The sequence below is a fragment of the Poeciliopsis prolifica genome, unplaced genomic scaffold, assembly GCF_027474105.1.
Source record: "Poeciliopsis prolifica strain line A6 unplaced genomic scaffold, Auburn_PproV2 SCAFFOLD079, whole genome shotgun sequence".
NCBI classification, from domain to species: domain Eukaryota; kingdom Metazoa; phylum Chordata; class Actinopteri; order Cyprinodontiformes; family Poeciliidae; genus Poeciliopsis; species Poeciliopsis prolifica.
In genome coordinates, this window is record NW_026562454.1 from 80,055 (window position 1) to 100,943 (window position 20,889).

Consider the following 20,889-nt stretch of genomic DNA (forward strand, 5'->3'; position numbering starts at 1 on the left):
ATAATTTATTCTTACAATAACCTGCTGACAATGTGTGCATCTTGCATGAATACAACATGGCTGTACACTAAAAGCGAGAGGAGGATGCTGGAGACCGACCGAGTGCTGGCTGTGGAGTTTTCTCCAGTAAGGTGTCGTCTGTGGCTTTGGGGAAGTGACTCTCCTCGTTCATCAGCGCCAGGAGACCCAGTTTCTAAGAACAAATGAAACATTTCACATTCAAACTGTTCCTGCAGAGTTTACAGCTAATATTAAATACATGTTTATGACCAAAATAATCTTGATTTGGCTCATTACTCCACATGTGTCATTTAAATCTGATGTAAAATTGTCTGTGCTTCACTTACAAGCTTTAAAAATGATCCTGTTTGGAGTAAGAAATGATCTGCATACCTTCTCGATCAAATCCAGACACTCTCCATTGTCCATCCAGTTGATGTCGACCCAAACCAGGCCCTCTCTGCAGAAACAACAGAAAACTACGTCAGACTGTTGAATTTGTCTGCAGGTCCCAACAGCTGTTTATAAAACCCAAGAAGTGAATGTAAAACTGCGACTTTATCGCTTGAGACACGACCGAGTCTCTGTGTGTCCCAAACAAAATATCTCCATTAAAACTTAAAATTCTAGACCTGAGGTTCCCATACAAATGCATTGTTTAATTTACTTTTAGAACAGCCAGTTTTATATTTTTTTAAAATGTGGAACAGAAGGAAAATCTGAAATATTTTAAAATGTTTTTCCATCGTCTATTTCCCTTGTTTCCGTTTCAACCCAGAGCTGAAACGGCAGAAAAGAACGAAACGTGGAGGAAAAAACGGAGCATCATCACCTACTTGTTGTATTCAAGTTGCTCCAGGGAGAAAATGTGCTTATTGAAATATTCCTGAAGCTTCTCGTTTGCATAGTTGATGTTGAACTGCTCAAAGCGGTTAACCTGAGGGGAGCAAACCAGAACACTAAAATTATGAACAGCAAGACATTCCTGAGGTTTCTACATCAATCCAACACTAAATACACAATTAATGCAGGAACATTATGAACAGAATTACAAGATTGTGTAATGAAAGTGTTGTTGATCTCACACATCACAGATAAAGAAACTGCAAACCTCAAAGTTCTCAAATCCAAAAATGTCCAGGATGCTGATGGACTTGAAGTCCTCCTTGCCCCGGATCCGGTGGTTCAGCTTGTGAATGATCCAGTTGAAACACTGAGAATAAAGTGCCATGGCCATGGAGTCCCTGGAGTCCACCGCCTTCAAAAACAGATTGTTATTAGGAAACAGATTAAAGATTTACAGTAAGATTCACTCAGGCAGAAATGAGCAGAACTGAAGCTGATGAAACTTAAGGACTTTTCTGTAAGTTTAAAAGAAAACAGCACTGGACGGCTTTAAGGCTGAGCTGATGTGCTCCTATTTGTTAGTTTTAGTGATAAAAGGCCGAGTTTGTAACTGTGTTTATGTGACTCTGGAGGTTCAGTAGTTTATACCTGTAATAACTGAATGAGTGTGCTCATTGTTCCTGTTTAAAAACAACAAGTTGAATTTCTGTTGAGCTGAATAAACATTGACTTGTCTCTGAATCAGAGCTTCAATAGGTTTGTAGTGTTAACATTGTAATGTCTGTATTATGTAGTTATGGTAACTAATCTAGTTTGTTACAACTAAAAGTTTTTTATTGTTATTGAGCTTCATCACTTGCTGGACTTTGTCAGGACCACCTCAGAACTTTTGTTTAAAATAAAATAAATGCATTTTCTCCATATTTCATCCTACATGCCTTGACCTCTGACCTGTTCGACTGTTAGAGGCGTGGAGATCTCCTCCCCCTGAGGATCATGGAGCGGTGAGTCAGGACTTCTGCCAGCTGATCTGAGTTCAGGCCCAAAAGTTCAGACGTCCAACTCAGAGCTGCAGAAGAAAACAACAAAACCCGCCGCTTTCACTAATACCAACAGAAACTCTGGAAAGATTTCAAACATTCGTTATTCATCATAGATTTTCACAACAATTAAAAACTACCAGATATAATTAAGATGCAGGATTTTTTTCTGTCAGCACAGAGAGGAGCTGGGAGAGAAAAAGGCAACATGAAGGCAGTGAGGAAGGTGGGGATGAATTTTCCGACCTGATTTTGAGGCGACCTGAGCGCCTCCAGCCGTCATGAACTCGATGTTTCCTGCATGGAGAATCCCGCCAGGAGGCGCAGGACCTCCCTGATGTTCTCCTCTGTGAACTGCATGGTTCGCATCGCGCTCTGAAAACCACAAAGATACAAAAAACCTGGGCATGAAAACCTGCTGCTGAGTTACTAAATAAACTGGTCGTATTTCTTTGTGTCATTTGCATTATTTACAGTCAATATGTTCTCAGTTTTGAGGTTTTCACTGGTGTAAGTTTATGAATAACTTATTAAACATTGATAAGAACAAAAAAGGACAAGCAGTATACATATACACTGAAATTAAATTAGAATAAAACATGCAGACAAAAAATCAATTATATTTAAACCACCCTTAAAGTAACAGCAATCTTCCTAATGTTGAAGATTTGAGACTTTTCTAATCAGACCAACTAGAAGTTCAGGTGTAGTTTAGGTTTGACTGAATGTTTGCTCAGAGACTGTTGGTACCAGAACGTCCTGAAAGGTGCCGCTGTCGTTGATTGTCTTGTCCTCCGTGCAGTTGGACTGTCTCAGGTAGTGGTAGCTTTCAGGACGCGTCAACCCGAACGCCTCTGCAGAAACAAAGAGAAACAATCTGATCCTCCGTCACAAAATAAAATGTTAAACAGCGATGCCAAAACCCAAAGAAACTCACCTCTTTGCTGGTTGTTGGCTCCTGATAATATGGCGTAAAAAATGTGATAGTTTCTCTCTCCTGGGTTCTGCCGAACAACTCGATTCTGAGAGGACAAAGATCAATATGAGTCAGATCATCATCAGCCGTTGGTTTATGCTTTTAAAATCAAAACTGATTGCAGAGATGACTAAGATTTCCAGACAGATGAGAAGTTTTTGTGATATTTTCTCAGTCCAAGTTTTAATGTTTAACGTCACTTGAGCTCCGGTTGTTGCTTTAATCGGCTTTCAGAGCATGAAGACTTAAACATCAGTGCTACACTTTAGCAGACGTTGAGGCTTGGAAGAATCATAAGCACTTACTTTTTCTAGCAGATCTTTCATCAGAAAAGAATCAGTTAAGGTACACAACAGTCAAATATCTCAGTAGAGTTACAAAATTCATCAAAATGTCAGATATGAATTCCCAGACAAAGACAATAACCTTGACAATACTAATCATCTATCAGTCACAGTCTGGCTGCAAACCATAAATTAAGGTTTAAAAACTGATTTTAAAAATATAAAACCATTTAACTTTCAACAGAAATCTGGAGGAAACCTTTTCTAATTAAACCACTTCCTACTTTAAATTCTCCCAAACCTTTTCCAGGTATAAAAAGAGGAAATGAGTTTCTGTCCGTCTAACCCTGAGAGCGTTTGAAAGGATACAGTCAACTATTCTTCCTCCCTGGATGTTTCCCTTCTGACTGAAATGCAGCTGGACGAACTTCCCGAAGCGGCTCGAGTTGTTGTTGTAGACGGTCTTGGCGTTTCCGAAGGCCTCATGATGGGGCTGATGAGAGAGGGAGTCGTTAAGTCGTCAGGTAGAAGGTGAAGTGAACTGGGAAGCTGGGAGAGTTAGCCTTAGCCGGATAACGACCTGCTCTCCAGCAGTGCCTCCTCCACGTGCGACGTTTTGTCTCTGCAGGAAACCTCCAGCGAGTGTTGGCTCATGGCGGACAGAAACCTCAAAATCAGCTTGGTGCTTTCGGTTTTACCAGCTCCACTTTCTCCACTGGGGACAAAAACAAGATTTCTAGTTTATGGCTATTCAACCTGCTAGAATGGAAATAGAAAACATCATTTCCAGTCAGCTGCAGGGGATTTGTCTGATGTTTTCCTGGGTCATTGCTTATTTTTTTGATCTCAGGTGGAAAAGTTATTAGTACAAACCGTCACTGCAAATATATGTTTATGAAGCACAACCCTAAACTTGGACAAAATCAACTGTGGTCGATTAGATTTTTTTAAAATAACTTTTATAAAAATCTTTATTTGTTGCATTACCAGCCTCCAGGTGGCGCCATAATGCTTCCCACCTGCCAACATCCATCATGCTGACACTTGTTTACATTTAACATCTTCAGAAAATATCAGAATCTGCCTGTCAATTTTATTTGACAAGAAAAAAAGCTACATAACTACCTTCATTTTGCTGCTGAGACCCAAAACGTTTCTTTGGATTCTAAGAGCTGCACTGAAACTTGCAGAATGAAAACTTGTTTTTTGTATTGCAACGGTTAAAAGGACAAAATCTGATATATTCATCACCATTTCAGGCTGTAACAAACAAAAGCCATAAACTGTGTGTTACACTAAGCTGGCAGTTAAAACAGCTACTCTCCTTTCACTGCGTTGATTACTATGATTTTTGCATGTCCAACCATCCAGTCAGACACGTTGGACTGGTCTGTAATCACTGGTGCAGCGTGTCACTCCCAGTTAAACACTTACTGAGCGGACACAAGTCAGTTCTACGACAAAGGCGACACCCTGCTGGCTGTCTTCAATCTGCTCTTATAAAAAACAACAACCTTGTTTTCATTTAAAACAAAGCAGGCACATTGAAACTTTGAGTAAGGAGAGAAATCTCCCACCAGAGAAGATGAAGTGACGACGACTCAGATGCTACAACTGCAGAGCGCCACGGATGAACAAACCGCCTAACCTGGCTCTCTGTGGCGCTCCGGATCAACCGGGCCGAAACTGCAGAATAAATGTTTGCACATTTATTCCTTCATCTCCTTTATTGAGAGAAATTCTGCCTTTAAGCCGCTGACTTTAAATTAAAGCTATGTTCAAATGGGTGCTTCCTTCAAGTTCGTAAACAACTTTTTCCAGTAAGTGTGACTTATCTGCCCCTTTGGATAATGGTTGGGTAGATCCTTATAAAAGATAAAGTGGGAACTTTAAAGGTGTCAGTAAAGAGGGAAGCTGCAGAAAAAAGAACTTATGAAAACATTTCCAAAAGGTATTTATATTTACAGACATTTAGTTCAGTTTTAATTCCTTATTTCTCTATAAATAACAAACAGTAAATATGTTCACTGCTATGCTGATGATACTCAGCTGTGTTAATATGTGTAGCTAGAAGAAGCTAACAGTCATTAGCTTAATTTCCATCCAGTTGTTTTGCAAATTCTGAGTAAACCTTTAAAATGTCGCAAAAAAAAAAAAAAGATGGAAAAAAGAAAATTGGTTTGTTTCCATCTGCAAGTTTGGACCAAATCAAACTTTATTCTAAATGTGTGACCAGAAGCTGAAGCACTATGTCTATGTTGATGCTATATGTAGCTGTAATAAACAGGAAGTAAGTTTGCAAGCTAGCATGGAAACATCTCAGAAAAACGGAGAGCTCTCTCCTCTGAACCGGAGGAATGACATTTCAGTTTAACGTGTCATCTTCTTTGGGAAAGCCATGAACCGCCTCAAGCAAGCGTAAAAACTTATCGACGGCTCCATCGATCTTTTCTAAAACCGACGGTAACGTTTTTAGACGCTTTTTGTTAGATTACATTTTCTCTTCTTCTCTGTGAATTTTTAAAAAACGTTTTATGAAGTGTTTTGTATTCAAAGGAGTCATATCAATAAAAATTGGGCAAGCTGAAAGGACTGAGGGATGTGGTGGCAAGTGCTGTTAAAAATGTGAATTATACTTTATGTCTGAACAATGTGTAACGTTAGATCCAGTCAGTAGAGAAGTATTCCCTATTAAAGTGGTGAGAACTGCTGTAATCTGCAGGTTGTGGTGTTTGCATGTTGTCCAACATGTGCGTTGGGTTAACTGGTGTTATTACACTCCATGACGCTCGTTCCTACAGGAGACAAATGGGTACAGATAGAGCAGAGCAGACATTTCTAACAGCCTTATGGAGCAGGAACAGAGAGAACTGCAGCAGCCAAGCAAACAACTCCAGCAGTCTCAGCGAGCGCTCATTCCTGACGGCCCCTGAGCAATCTTCAAGACTTTAGGTTTAAAAATGAAGCTGAACTTTCACCTGTTAGCTGTGGATCAGGAAAAGGTTACGGTCCTGATGGAGAACAGGACCGAGGATGAAATAAACACTCAGGGTTTCTGGCTGCAGCCTGAGGCGAGGTGGGATGTTATGACAGGACAGACGGAGGTTTGGAAACACGCATGGGAGACGACTGTAAGCAGGCATCCAGGCTTTAGGTCACCAAGCAGCAGGAAGACCCACAGCAACGTCCCAACAGCTACAACTGTCACTTTCATCGCTCTCTAACGCCACGTTTAAAGCTTTTGTTTAAAAAGTCTATTCAGTAAAATATTGTTAGAAAATTTGTTGTTTTTAAATACTTGTACAGTGTTTGAAAAAAAGAAAATGCACCTCTGACCTGCGACTTTATTTTAAAACGATGTAATCACTGAGATTTCTGAATGTCTTCAGAGATTTCCTTTGGACATTGGATGATTTCTCAGTTTTTCTTGTGTCTCAAAAACAAGAAATAGGAGGACAATATGAAATTGATTTACAACTTTTGCACAGTGCTACACAAACAGCAGGATAATCAACATTACATGACCAAAGTTAGGTGGAATTTTTTTTACAGTGTTTGACGTTTTCATGTTTAGTTTTTTGTAAATAGTTTAGACTATTGGGACGTCGGTTGTAACAGAGGTCCGTAAAGGTGACCCATTTAAGGGCCTTCTGGCTGCAAACACACACATGTACACACACACACACACACCTAAACAGCAGGCAGTCTTTGTGCCATTCACTGGACCTCCACACACTGTTGCCACCCAAGGTAAAAACCCCCCAGTGGCAGGAAGGAGGGAGCCTTCAGACCCACCAAACAGCATGTTGGACAAAGTGCCTGCACAGCTCTGGACCTCACCCAGACTCTTTGTACAAACACAGAGCTGCAGACTGCGTCCACTGAAAGAGTTTCTCAGAAACTGAGTCGAGTCGTGACTGAAAGTGAGATCGGTGTTATTCGACCGTCTGCTCAGGGAAAGAAAAGTGTTTTACAAGAAAACAGTGAAACGATCTTACTGAGATAAAACACCAGCTTGTTAGGCAACAAGAAGATTAAGATTAAATTACTTCTTGCATGCACAGCTAAAGCCCGCTTTGCCCCTCTGCGGGAGGCGGGCTGCATCCGACCTCTGTTCGGATTTAGGGAGCAACTTCCTGGTTGCTCAGACGCAGGCAACAAAACACAAACAGAAACTGTTTACACACAGAGCCAAGACCTAAAGAGTGGAAGAGGCTGAACCTCAGCTGGCTTCCTGTCCCACAACAAGCTGCATTCAGCTCACAAAGACCTTCACAACAGGCCTTCGCGTACCTTCACAACCATTGGTAACCCAACAGCAGCTTCCAAAACGCCACAGGAACAAAGCGCCTGGTCTGGCTCTGGTATAAAGTTTGATTCAACAGGAAGGCATTTAGATTGATGAGTCTTTTTATTTACTTCTGAATAAATTATTAGGTCTTCTCAGAGAACAGCTAATGTTGGCCAATTAGCTGTATTTATTGCTTAATTTCCAAAAACATATTGGCATAAAAATAATCAAACAACTTTTATTTTAAACAAAATAAACCATAAAATAAAATACACAATTAAACTGACAGTCGCCAGTTCTTATATATGACAGAAAACAATTTAATCTACAACAATTATTAATATTTTGCAAATGATCAATTTGTCCCGTTTTTGTTTACATTTGACTTCTTCCAGTTTTAGAGTAACAGTCATTCTTCAAAAACAAATATTTTCTGTAAATCCTGACTGGGCAGTTTAGTGGAGACATTTTGGTAGAGAATAATTGAATGTTTTCCATAAAGGTTTCATCTTAATGAATCAAGTGTCTGACAGCAGCTGAACTTTATTCCAAACAACAAACATTTGAGAAGTTCACTTTGGGAGTCTGCATTATTAATGCAACCTTTGTGAGCAAAGAAAAGTGAATCAGATGTAAATTAGATTCCAAGTAAAAGACACTAAAGCTATTATTATGTGATGGATGATGCCATAAAGCAGGACGGAGTTTAAGGCCTTTATGGAGGTTTCTATCTTAAACCTTTTTTAATAACCTGGGAGTTTGGATTTGGCTCAGAATGTATAACTGCTGACACAATTAGATTATGGAAATGAATGTTGAGCAAATTCTTGTAGAAAGTGAACTTGCACAACTGTCTTTAAAACAGCAAGGACACAGCAGCATAAAAACTTCATTCTTACTGTGAGGTTAAACTTGTTTGAAGAAGTTATGAATGCGTGACAAAAATGCTCCGTCCGCCTCGTGTTGCACCTAAACCAACACGGTGGGACGGCTGTTTTGCACGCCTCCTTTGTTCTGATCCATTCCTTCCTTTAGTCACAGTTAACTTGTGACTCTCGGTGGAAACGAGGCAAAACAGAATCTCAGCAGATCCCGGAGGAAAGCTCTCAGGCATGTGTTCACAGAGGTTTGCTGCTGGGCTTTCCTGACCCAGATGCCTGACTAATTAACCAGGATCGAGACTATTGCGTTGACCTCACGGTCCACCTCTGGGGTCAAGAGGTCAGGACAAAGTGCCGGGTCTGGATCTGATGACTGCGCAGGTTAACAGCCATGCAGCTCTGCACTGGAGGCTGTCGGCTTAGATCTTATTAAAATGAGAATTCAGGATGTTTCTCTTATTAAAAATAAATAAAATCCTGATGCTTTCTAATAGACTGTAAGCAAAACCTGTTTGAGGATTTAATGAACCCTGCAGAGGTCCGGCTGTCTGTGTTTTCAAATAATTAGCAACAATGAACACATGGTGAGGAATTATCCCTTACAGTTTGCATATCCGGCGTACATATGTCAGCGCAGATTGACTTTCATCCATGTCGTTTTAATCTTAAGAATGTTTTGCAAAGAGCTTTAGCAAAACTGAGCTTCACTCAGGGAAATTCCTGCTGCCGATTCGTTTCAGACGGAACGGTTCTGAACTCGGTTCTGACGATCTCAAACCCAGCAGGAAATACAAATTCTGGGCAATAAAGAACAGGACGTCACTTTTCAAGTGAAGTGATAAAGTTTCTGTGTTGCTCTGTGTTTAAAGTGTTAAAGAAATCAGCTGGTGAGCAGAACTGACCGACTCAAAAAGAATCTTTTCTGATCAGCTGCACACAGTAACTAAGCGGTACCACACCACTCTTCAGTGCCAAAGTATTTACTGAGGAAACACGTTAGCTATTTTATTGAAAGGGTGGCCACAGTCTGTTTAGGTTGTTTCAAAATTATTGTCCACCTGACTTACCAGAACCAGGCCTGTCAAAATGCCACCTTACCTCCAAACTTAGACTTTCAAGTTTTTAAAATTCTGGAGGCCAAACAGGAAGTAAAGCTGAGTTCAAAATGCTTCTTCCAGCTGAGCCAACAGAGAGATGCTAACACAGGACCTGTTGCTGTAAAACTGTACCTTAGAGTCTCAATCTGCTGTTGTTGCTCAATTAGCCCCCAAAAATTGCCTCTGCTGTGCTCAGTGATTTTTTGAAGGATTTCCAAGAAATTTTGTGTTGAGAGCGGCTTTTTGCTTAAGTGTGCAATAAAATCTCCCCAGGACTTGTGCATTAAAGCAATGTGGTTGGTTGCAGGTAGGTACCGCAATTAGTGGAAACGCAGACTGGCATTCAGCTTTAATGAGCAGATGGTCTCATGTAAGAGCTGGTTTCTACATCCTCCTCCTCTTCTTCTTTTACACCAGCTCCTGTTTCAGTCGCCTGGATCTGATTACCAACAATCCCTAAATCCGAAGGGAAGGCTTCCTGCCTCGGCTCAAAGTGCCAGCTTGCAGATTTACGGCTCCTCTTCCTCTGTGTAAGGGGGGCCCCGGCATGTTCCACGGTTTATGGGGGGTCCGCTCCGGATTTTCCTGGCCCGCCGTCAGCAGACATGTTTTTGAGAGTTAGTGATCACCGGAACCGGTTCGGGTTCTGGAGCAGCTGTGCAGAACTCTGTTCAAATGACTTTAACAGAAACTGTTAAAAGTAAAAGCAACAGCAAACCCACGAGGGTTCGGGTCGCGATCCAAGCGGCACAGTAACACTTCACATGTTGCTAAAGCAGGACAGTAGTGATCTCCAGCGGAACCAACCAGCAGAACAACCAGCAGAACCAACTTTTTGGAAACTATATTTGCATTTACTTTTCCCATTCAAAAATTGTTTGTTTACATAATGAGTTCTTTTGTTTTTTTCTAGTTAGTTTTTACAAAACCTGTGTTGAATTTAACTTTAAGTTTTCTTGTTTTTTACAACTTTGCATTCCACATCTGCATCGATATGGCTGTGTTCTCTCTGTGTCTTTATTTTATAATCACTGTTTAAACCATGAACCTTATGCTGCTCTCTAACTGCCAGCTGCTGTGAGGAGCCTAGTTAAATCCTCCACAGATTCAGTCAGAAGTCGGACCTCCTTGCCAGGCAGAAACCCTCAGGCTGGTTTCTGCTCCGCCCTGCAATTATTCTCAGCTTCACACATCCATCATTTACAGACCAACTGAAACTACAGAAAGTTTCTCTGTTTTCTCCCATCAGGATGAAATTCAACAGACCTGAAACTGAAAAACAAAACAGAATCCATCCATCCATCCATCCATCCATCCATCCATCCATCCATCCATCCATCCATCCATCCATCCATCCATCCATCCATCCATCATCCATCCATCCATCCATCCATCCATCCATCCATCCATCCATCCATCCATCATCCATCCACATCCATCCATCCATCCATCCATCCATCCATCCATCCATCCATCCATCCATCCATCCATCCATCCATCCACCATCCATCCATCCATCATCCATCCATCCATCCATCCATCCATCCATCCATCCATCCATCCATCCATCCACCAGCAGGCATTTGAGGATGATTTGTTTAAGTTATTGACTCCACATATGGTTCAATTTATCTGATTTACAAAATTATATAAACATTTTCAACCTCTTTCCCAGAAAAGTGTGTCAGCTGTTTGTTATTATTGGTAATTGATATAAAAACTGAGTTGTCAGGTGTCTGTGGAGTTCTCCAGGGCTCCGTCTTTGGCCCACTTCAGTTCCTTCACATTATTTTTGTTAAAGGACATCATAGAAATATTTTTCGAAAGAAAAGTTGTCAATATAGAAAATTAGTTATTAAAAGATCCATGTATAAAACATTTAAATATTCAACATTTAAAACATTTCACACTGAAGTAACTGGACTGAAGGTTCGGTGAAGAGTTTACAGTGCGTGCGTCAGAAAGCTCAGTGTGACATTTACTCTGTTTCAGCAGACAGTAAACCACCAGGTTGTGTTTTAGCTGAAACTACAGTAAAAGGTCACGACTGTGGTCTGTGGTTTCTCCTTCTAGGCCGACCTCACCGCTCTGCTGTCATGGAACAGAAACACAACCAAACTCTTTTCTTCCTCTTCAGGTCACATTCTGTGGTGCACTAATAGATTTATAAACTCCAGGCCTCTAAAATGAGTCTAAAACGTGTTAAATCCATAGGAAATAATGATTTCCTTCCTGAAAAGCAGAAGCTTTGTTGTAGCAATAAAAGTCAGAGGAATCAGCAAGACGTGAAGGAACACAAAGCAGATCTGCAGACAGAAACGCAGCTTTGTGCAGCAGTGGGACATGTTTGTGTTTACGCCTGCTCTGCTGCGCCACGGCGCATATTCCTCCCACTGACCGACATCCTGCCACACAAAAGGCCTTTCTGCTCCCTTAACAGAAGGACAGAGGCAAAATACACCCGCAGCCGACCGAGGTGAGAAGAGACTGCATGCGGCGGCACGCGGCTTTCAGAGCGTCTCACTCACAGCAACGCAGGACAGAAACTCTACTGGGTTTATCAGGTCAAAGCAAACTGAGTGCAAACTATCCATTAAAATACATATTTTATTCACTGCACTGAGTTCTTCATTTACAAAGACCTAAACATAAAAACACCTCCACTGGGTTTAATGAAGTTCTTCATGGTTCCTTTTGATTACATCTTCGATCTGAGACGCTGCGTTCATCAACGATAAACCTCAATGTTTGTGACAATCAAAACTATTAAAAACATTAAGCAGTTAAATGTGATGCTGATAATTTCCTACAAATGGTTATTTCTGTAATAAACATATTAGAAAACATCCTTTTACCATTTTGTGTGAAAAAAACTGTTTTAAGTTTTTAAATGCATTTGTTTAAATGTTTTGATAATGAAGTAGTTATTTATTTCATTATTTAAATTTTCTTTTAGAAATTTATCTTGTTTACATATATACTAATATTTTTATTTTTCATAAATTGCTTTTGGAATCATATTTAATAAGTTAGATTAAACATCCAGTTGAGTCTTGTTTGTCAGATTAAAATAACTTTTTGAACCTTTTGACATATTAAACTTTTCATTAAGACTACGTTTCTGTAATTAAAGTAATTAATTGCTGGTTTGTTGTAGTTTTCAATGTTCTCTTTTCATTAAGTGGAAAATCACCATATTTAACAGAAACAAAGTCGCTCAAACATCCATTTATGTTTAATCTATAAAGTAAACAGAATTTTTTATAATATTCATATTTATTGAATTGTTCTGTAGAGCTGCTATTTCTAAAAATAAACAACAAACTTTCAATTTAAGTTATTTTGTCTGTTTTTGTGTGAGTATTTTATTAATTTGCTACGCAGAAACTGAAGCAGCCGTTAACTTTATAGGTTGTAAAACGTGTTTAGGTTGATTTTAAAGGCCCACATGTGTCTGATTATCCGATGAAACGGCCGGCTTTCAACTCAACGGCGGCTAATTGTCAGAAAACTGCTGGACTGTCGCCTCCAGCTAAAAGGCTGAGGCTCACCAAGCGTCTCCAGCGTTTCAGGTCCAGCCAAAAAGACCGACAATAACACGACTTACTCGCCCAAACAAGCTGAAATAAATCATCTGCAGTCACCCACAGCGGCTGCAGCCGACGCACCGACTTCCTCCCACCAAAAGGACAAACGTCTGGTGGAGGGACAGGCTTACGACACCACAGGCTGGTTTTATGCACACTTTTATATAATCATACGTAGTTTGGGAAAATTACAGGTGTTTGCAATTTTTACTGAAAGTTGGCGTAGAAGAGACCACACAGCTGGACTGAGAGCGAGCTGCCAGTCCAGCTGTTAGAGATGCCAGGTGGTTTGGTGGAGAAAAGTTTTATTTCTGTAAAAAAAAAAAAATCTGAAGGGGCAATTTTACTAAAACTTAGCAGATTTATCCTCGTTCAGATCAAGTTACGTTTATTTGCGTAGCAGGTTTCAGCAACAAGGCAGGTCAGATGCCATAAAACATCAGGCAGTCATCGAAATAATTATGAATATCAAATATTTTCATCAGTGTTTTGCAGTTTTCTGTAAGTTTTGATCCAACAGCAGCAGATTTTTAATCCGTTCAGCGATTTATAAACTACCAGCAGCAGTTTAAGGTCTATTCTCTCAGTGAAGAACTGGGTGGTGTGCTCCATCTTCCTGGTTTTAGTCAGAACATTGCAGCAGCATTCTGGATTTTTTAGGCAGACCTGTGAAGTCTCTATTGCAGTACTCAATGTGAATAAAGATAAAAACATGGATGAGTTTCTCTAGTCCTCTAATCCTGGAAATGTTTGCTGATGATAGAAGGCCGACTTTGCAACCGTCTTTATGTGACAATTTTGTTTAGGTTCCAATTAAACAATCCAGAGCGATCTCAGCTTTTATGCATTTGTTTTTCTGAGTATCGGCGATTCGGTGGAAAAAGACCCGGATGACCCACCTGATCAGGACGCACTGGTTCTGCTGCCTCCTCCACAGCGAGCGGTAGCAGTCGTTGGCCACAGCGAAGATGTGTGGAGAGATTTCACCGAGGTGGTGGCGGCTGTAGAGCTCGATGGCGGGCCGGTCGTACAGGCCGGGCAGCGGCTGGTACGGGTTCACCGCGGCCAGGATGGAGCCGATGTACGTCTGAGGAGCCGCAACAAGAGAGGAACGGTGAAGACAGGCAACATGCAGCTGAGGAACAACTGGAAATCATGGTGTGGAAATTTACAAAAGTTTTTAAAAATGTTTGTGTTACTGTGAAGATGGAGGAAGGATTGCTCCATGCTTTCCCAGCATATGAAAACATAAAGCTAAAAACTCTGAGGTCCTGCACAAAGCGACCAACATTCAAATGTTTGTGACCTTTTGCTTTTCTTTTTCCCAAACCTCTGCAGCAGCAGATTGCTCCAAACCAGCGTCACATTTCAGAGTTCAAAGCAAAACGAACCAAACTGCTGAAATAGAAGCTTGTGATGCCAAAATATGTCTTGGCTGCAGCTTCGGTGCTGCGGTGGTGACTAAGAGAAATAAAAAAAGCAAACATGTGCATGCGTCTGGGAGAAAACGGCTCTGAAACGCTGCAGCAGCAGATCCAGCCCAACCAGAAGCAGCTGTTCTGAGAAGACTTTGCTTGTTTCTAGGAGAACATCACAAGAAAACAGCATGAAGACCAAACGCAGCAGAAAGGACACGCATGAGCTGTTCACTCCATAATCTGGTCAGAATGGCAGAGTGCTAAGAATAGAAACGTCAGACATGTGGAAGACGCTGCTCAAGTCGGGTCAGACACTAAAAACAGAGAAAATCTGGCAGAAACCATGAGGGAGACGTGTCTGCAGTGGAAACCTGAGTCTGAAATTCAATTATTGCTTCTCTTCATCTGGGAAAGAGAAGCTGGTGAAGTTGGATGGAGTTAAACCCTGGAGGTGGACGCTTACAGTAGCAGAATATCAAAAATGTTTGACATATTTATCATAAAAACACTGATATAAGCTGAAACTGGTGAGTTTTCTCCAAGTAAACCGTGTTTCTATCTTGTTATTGTTAACAGGGACATTTTACTCGTTTCTGTTCTGATCGGATTTAGGATGTTTTCTCTGATGCAACCCGGACTGAAAGTGAAAATCTCATTAAAGCAGTGAGTGCACACTGTTCCCACAACAACAGGTTAAGGCAGGGAGAGTCAATCGATCGATGCCTCAAGGAGAAGAGCAAGAAGAATAAGAAGAAACCCATTCTGCAGGAAAAGCAGGTGGGACATTTTGAACATCTCAAACAGCTCGACGTTCTGACACCTGAAACCGTCTGAGAAAAACAGAAACAGACTGAGCTGTTAGCTGTTAACATTGGCCATTAGCTTACACACCCAGAGACACAGGTTTTCTGCTCAGTATAAATATTTCATTCCTTTAATGGAGTCAGACCTTCAGAGAGCATTCTTCCTGAGTCGTCCTCTTATGAGATCAAACTGCTTTGTTCTGGTTTTTATGGTGCAAACTATTCCAGGAAGATCTGACTGGAAACACTTCAAGGTTTCCTCAGGACAGGAGCAGCAGCTTCTGTGTGCGTGGTGCCTGTTTAACAGATACAGACTAAACTTTGCATGCATCCACCCACGACTGGTGAGGCACCAGCAGCAGAGAAACCCCCCAGCAGACGCAGGATGAATGGACCTGCTGCTGCTGGAGCTGCTGCTGAGGCACGGTGGAGGAAACCTTCCAGAGGAAGTAGGAAGGAGAGAAGAGAAAAACGAAACCGCTCCAAAAGCTTCACAGGGCAAACTCCACCTACCTTCAGAAATAAAAATGAGCTTTCAGGTGAATGTTTCAACTGACTGTGGGGTTTTAACTTCTTCAGGTTTGTGAGTCTGTCTCTCACCTGGTGGTCACAGTCTAGATCATCTGGTTCTGTTGCTAATTGCAGCCTGCTGGTTGCTAACTCCTAAAATCTTAACTCAAACATTTCTAGATATTAATTCCTGACTTCAGACATTGTGACCATATTTCATCCTGACAGATGACAACATGCTGAAACTCTGCCGGAGCAAATAGATCTCGTCTACAAAGCAGATTCTATCTGCTCTGTTTTTCTGCAGCTGCATCAGTTTTATTCTGTTTTTTAGCTTCATAAACTAATGTTTCCTTAGCAAGGCTGAGTTTTACCTGAATGCAGTTTGTTTTTACCTTTTATTATAAAGCAGCATTTCAAGCGAACGTCACATCTTCAGTATTTAAAGGTTAATTGAACTTGAGACACAATTATTACATTTTTTTCTTTCTCTAAAGGATTATTTACTGAAACTGTATGAGAAAACTATGAGAAAAATGTTTATTTTATTGCAGAAGGAAAACAATGTTGCCATGAACTTTCAGAGTATTATTTTGAGCCTGTCACCCTGAAAGTTCGTTTTATAATGAAAATAAGAAACAAAGCAGTCTAAACTTCACCTGTGTTACTCATTTAAACTGAGTTTTATATTTATATCAGTGTATCTATCAGTCTGCCATCTCACACTAACATTGCTATAATAGTCTGAATTGGAGAATCTGAACATATTCATTGTTTTTCTTCCTGTATTGCTTCATTCCTTTCACAGTAAATCTTAAAAACACTTAGTTTCATAAGCCGTGTGTAAAACAGCAGGGGTTTAATTTTTATGCCTTTTTATTTCCTCGTTTTGAAATGAAAACTATTTATGAGTGAACATGAAGCCAGAATTCGTCCGGCTCTGCTCTGAGGGGGAACGCCTCCATCGTGGCCGACTGACCTGCATTCAGCCCAGATGCAAATTCGCTGGAATGAACGTTGAGCTGAAGTATTTACATGACAAACAAGAGCCCAGACAGCGGGTGGAGGCCTACACGACACATAATGGATCATAACTCAGGCAGAACTGCATGCAAACACAGCGGGCGACTCAGGTGACAGAGTTAAAGGGACAAAGCAGGGCCTCGTTTCCTCTGCAGGAAGTAGAAACAGGTGACAGTTGGTCTCTGAGGGGCGGAGTCTCTGAGCAAATATTATAGCAAATAATTACTAACAAATCATCTTTGGTAGTAATTAGCAAAGAAATATCTGGTAATTAGACGTGATCATTGTTGGTGTTTACATTCTGGATCTGATTCACAGTTTGATTGAAATGATAAGAGTTTAAAATCAAAGCTTGGTGTCCACAGGATTATGAATGATGAATAAATTGTGCATTATTATCCACAGGAGGATAATTTTAACAAGCTACCCAATCAAAGAGAGATGCATGTTGATACCAGCAAACAGCAGCAGCATCGTTGGTTTTTATGAATCAATATCACTTCACACCTGCTCCCTGACTCGGCTGTTAATACCGACTTTAACAGCCTCAGAGAAATAAAACTGAAATGACCAGAAGGAAAATCAGACCTGATTTTAAAGGAGCGTCTGAAAAAGGTTCAAATTTAGTTTTCTATTGTATAATTTTGCTTTTTAAAGTTTTTGTAAAAAGAAAAAAAAAAAAGAAAAATCTGACAATATTTAGGCAGATATTGTCAGATTCATTATAGAAGTTACAACTACAGGAAAGTTTGCTGAATAAACAAACTGGCTGTTATTTTTACAAGCTGATTGTTTCTCACAGTGAATCTCGCTGTTGAACAAACTGCTGCTACAGCGTTCAGCCCTGATCGAGTGACATTTTTAAATGCTGCTTTAACTGTGATGTTGAACCGAGTCGTTGAACCAGGACGAACAGATAACAGATAATCTGATAATCTGCTTCCCTGAACCTGAATCCACCAGGAAACATTTCAGGGAAGTTTGGTTCAACATGCAGCCATGAAGCCTCTGTGTTCAGACTGAGCGTTCGCCGCAGCAGGAAGCTTCGGTCTGACCTTAACAGGACGAGTTACCGCCGGTTGGACCCTCATGTGGGTCCGACTTGGTTCCAGTTCCTCTCATTAACTGCAACTTTAACTGGACAGAAACCTTCCCCCCTGATGGCTCCATGACTCTCAGCCAAACAGATAAAACTAGGAAGTTTCGATCCTCTTGTTAAAGTTGGACGTGTTTCTGACGTTGAGACAAACTGTCCCGCCTCCAGACACATAAACACTGTGAAGTGTTTGAAGTTTGTGTTTAAGTCTGAACAACTTCACAAGTTTCATCCACAAATTAATCTAAAGTTTAAAGCTGAGCTGGTTTGCAAACATGTTTTTCTTTTTACTTTTGCAAACAATTTTCTTGTAATTTTTATCTTCTCATTATGTTATGTTCTTTATCATCTGCATTTAAGTTGGTTATTCTAATAACGTGTGATCTGGACATTCCTTACGAACGCCAAACACTAGATCTAAAATGGCTGCCGTGTAAATTAAACCGATGATGGCTGCAGTGAAACACTTCAGCTGCAGGTCTGATGGTTTGTTTAATGCTGATGGAGGATGAATCTTAAATTTCTCTTCACTTTCATCCAGCTTGTCAAACTCGGTTAAGTCTCTGGGTTTTGAACAATGTTTTACTAAGAAAAATCTCAGTTTCGTGTTTTATGTTTAATCCAGCAGTGACACTGATAAATGGAGAGATGCGGTCAGGCGACCCAGAGAAACACTGGCTTCTCTTTTCATAAGGGATCAGATGAATGGATGTGACCGTAGAGCGGCTCTGTGTTTATATCAGTCGCTGCAGACGGAGCTGCAGATTCATCAAACATCAGATCTGCGTGAGCCGGATCGAGCCAGAGAGGGAAATGAGGACCAGATGGAGGAGGAAAACCTGACTGACAGAAAGACAAAGCGGACGGGGGCTTCATGAGGAACACGGTGAAGTTACCGCAGACATTCCTACAGTTGTTACATTTAAAGCGCTGTCGACGCTGACGGATGTGACGGGCGGCTCCGGGGACATGGATGGATTTCTTCTCTGGTTTTCACAGGTTTCCTGATAACATGAACCTCTCAGCAGATCATAAAACAAGTTTACTGAACGGCAACACATTAAAATTCTGCTTTTGTTTTCAAACTGGACCACAAAGTGACTTTACAAATGTGAAAACGAAGTTAAACTCATTTCACCGCATGAGCTGCTGCACAGACAAAACAACGTTCTGCAATAGAAACAGAGCATGTAGAATGTCAAAACAAAAGACTGCAGCAGATTGGACTCACTGACAAAATGTTGTGTTTGTAACTTAATGACAAAAAATGATCTGGTAAAAGATAAAAACTGGAATAAACAGGAACTGACAGTAAAAATTAGGAAGTTACATCCAAAATTAGCTGCTGACAGTAAAAGTAAGTAAAGATCCCTGAATGTGTGAAAAAAGAAAAGATAAAGACGACAAGGAAAAGTAAAGAATCCGGATGCAGTTTAACATTTTACACCCAGGATACATGAACTGTATCCAACTCAGTTCAAAAATAAAATCAGCCATGAAAACACATCAAGGCGCCTGGTCACATGAAATAATGTAAATGCATTTAAGTTGTAAGTTAAAATAGATGTAAAATGTATAATAACCAATTTGTACAAATAATGTAAAGTTTTTGTATTTTTAGCAGGAAAAAGAGCAGCTTGAACTAAGATTATTGTGTTTGAAAACATGCTACTTTTTTAAAGGCAGAGATCTAGTCAGTAAGGAATGGGTCTGATTTGGTTCCAGAACCACCAGAACTGGACTGACAGATCAGATCAAACGAAGGAGTCTCGCTCCAGACAGAAAGACGTTTTAAATCTCTTTCTTTAAGGGTTTATTTTAAGGAAACGCGTCTCTCAGGAGCTGCGTAAGCGCTCCTCCAGATATTATGAGAGTCAGATTTGGATCCAACTAAAGCATGGACTGTGCCGGTCCAAGCGTCAGTCCAGTTTGGTTCTGTTTTGATAGCAGAACCTGTGAAAGCGGAGCAGCCGCTGGCTGCTGCAGCCCGTCTGTCAGCAGACCGACAGCAGAGCCTCGTTAAAAAAACCCAGTTACTCCGATCCACTCACAACGCCGACCCGGAAGAGCCTTCATCACCACTGGGATGACGAAGAGGCGGAGAGCCCGGCTCTGACCCGAGCCCGGCAAGTCAGAGCCCAGTGGGTCAGAGCCCCACGGGTCCGAGCCCGGCGGGTCCGAGCCCGGCAAGTCAAAGCCCGGTGGGGGTCTGAGCCCGGTGGGTCCGAGCCCGGCGGGTTTTCACTCTGATCTTCCCATCGGGACGGTTTGAGTTCAGCTGAAAGCGCTTCCTGTTCGCTCGCTGTCCTCTGGCCTCCTGCAGAACAAACACTTTCTGTCCGACTCCAAGTCTTCAGTCGTCTCACATTTCATACAACTGAAGCTCACAGGCATATTTTACATTTCCCAGATTCCTCCCTAATCAAGGACGTCTGTGGGAAATTTGTACAAGATGTTCTCTCACATGTTTTCAAGTAGAACAAAACATTTTAGGACTATTTTTAAAGCACCCCATAATTATTGACACTGTGAGAAATGACGTCTAACAGACCTGAAGGGAGCTGCAGCTTTTCTGCAGCACAAACGAGTCCAGTTGTCAGAGGAGCTCAGACATTAAGGAATACTTTCCAACACAATCACAAAGCTGTTCACATCCTGCAGCAGATCTCAATTAAAATAACAAATCTAACTAATCAAGCAATTAAAACATTTGACTTGATTAAATAAGCTGATAAAATATGAGTTAAAAACAAGAGTGAGCTCTTTCTGCCTCTTTTTGCCTTTAAATAAATCACAATTGCTGGAAGAACTCAAAGCTTCAGATCCTGCAGTTTTCCACGCTGATGGAGAGGAGGAAGAAAATACATTTTCCAGTTTCTGATTGTTTTTATTTGTTTGTGTTTGGATGTAAAACCAGGAGTGGAGCGTTTGTGATGAGATTCCTTCATCAGTTCTTAGTTATCATTTTTATACAATATTTACATCCAGATGTATGTCTGGCTTCTTCTGCAGCGTTATGATGCAACAGACTGCAGAC

General features: G+C 40.9%; 1 protein-coding gene across 1 annotated transcript in view; it reads right to left on the reverse strand.

Moving 5' to 3' along the window:
• The window catches only part of myo10 (myosin X), a 90,849-nt gene that overhangs the window by 30,160 nt on the left and 39,800 nt on the right, over nt 1–20,889 (reverse strand). Inside the window, 16 exon segments of the mRNA XM_055021838.1 lie at nt 100–120; nt 122–193; nt 394–460; nt 837–937; nt 1,112–1,258; nt 1,798–1,835; nt 1,838–1,915; nt 2,133–2,201; nt 2,204–2,261; nt 2,637–2,740; nt 2,824–2,908; nt 3,168–3,181; nt 3,516–3,632; nt 3,635–3,639; nt 3,727–3,861; nt 13,902–14,089. Coding sequence (XP_054877813.1) covers nt 100–120; nt 122–193; nt 394–460; nt 837–937; nt 1,112–1,258; nt 1,798–1,835; nt 1,838–1,915; nt 2,133–2,201; nt 2,204–2,261; nt 2,637–2,740; nt 2,824–2,908; nt 3,168–3,181; nt 3,516–3,632; nt 3,635–3,639; nt 3,727–3,861; nt 13,902–14,089 — 1,299 coding nt within the window.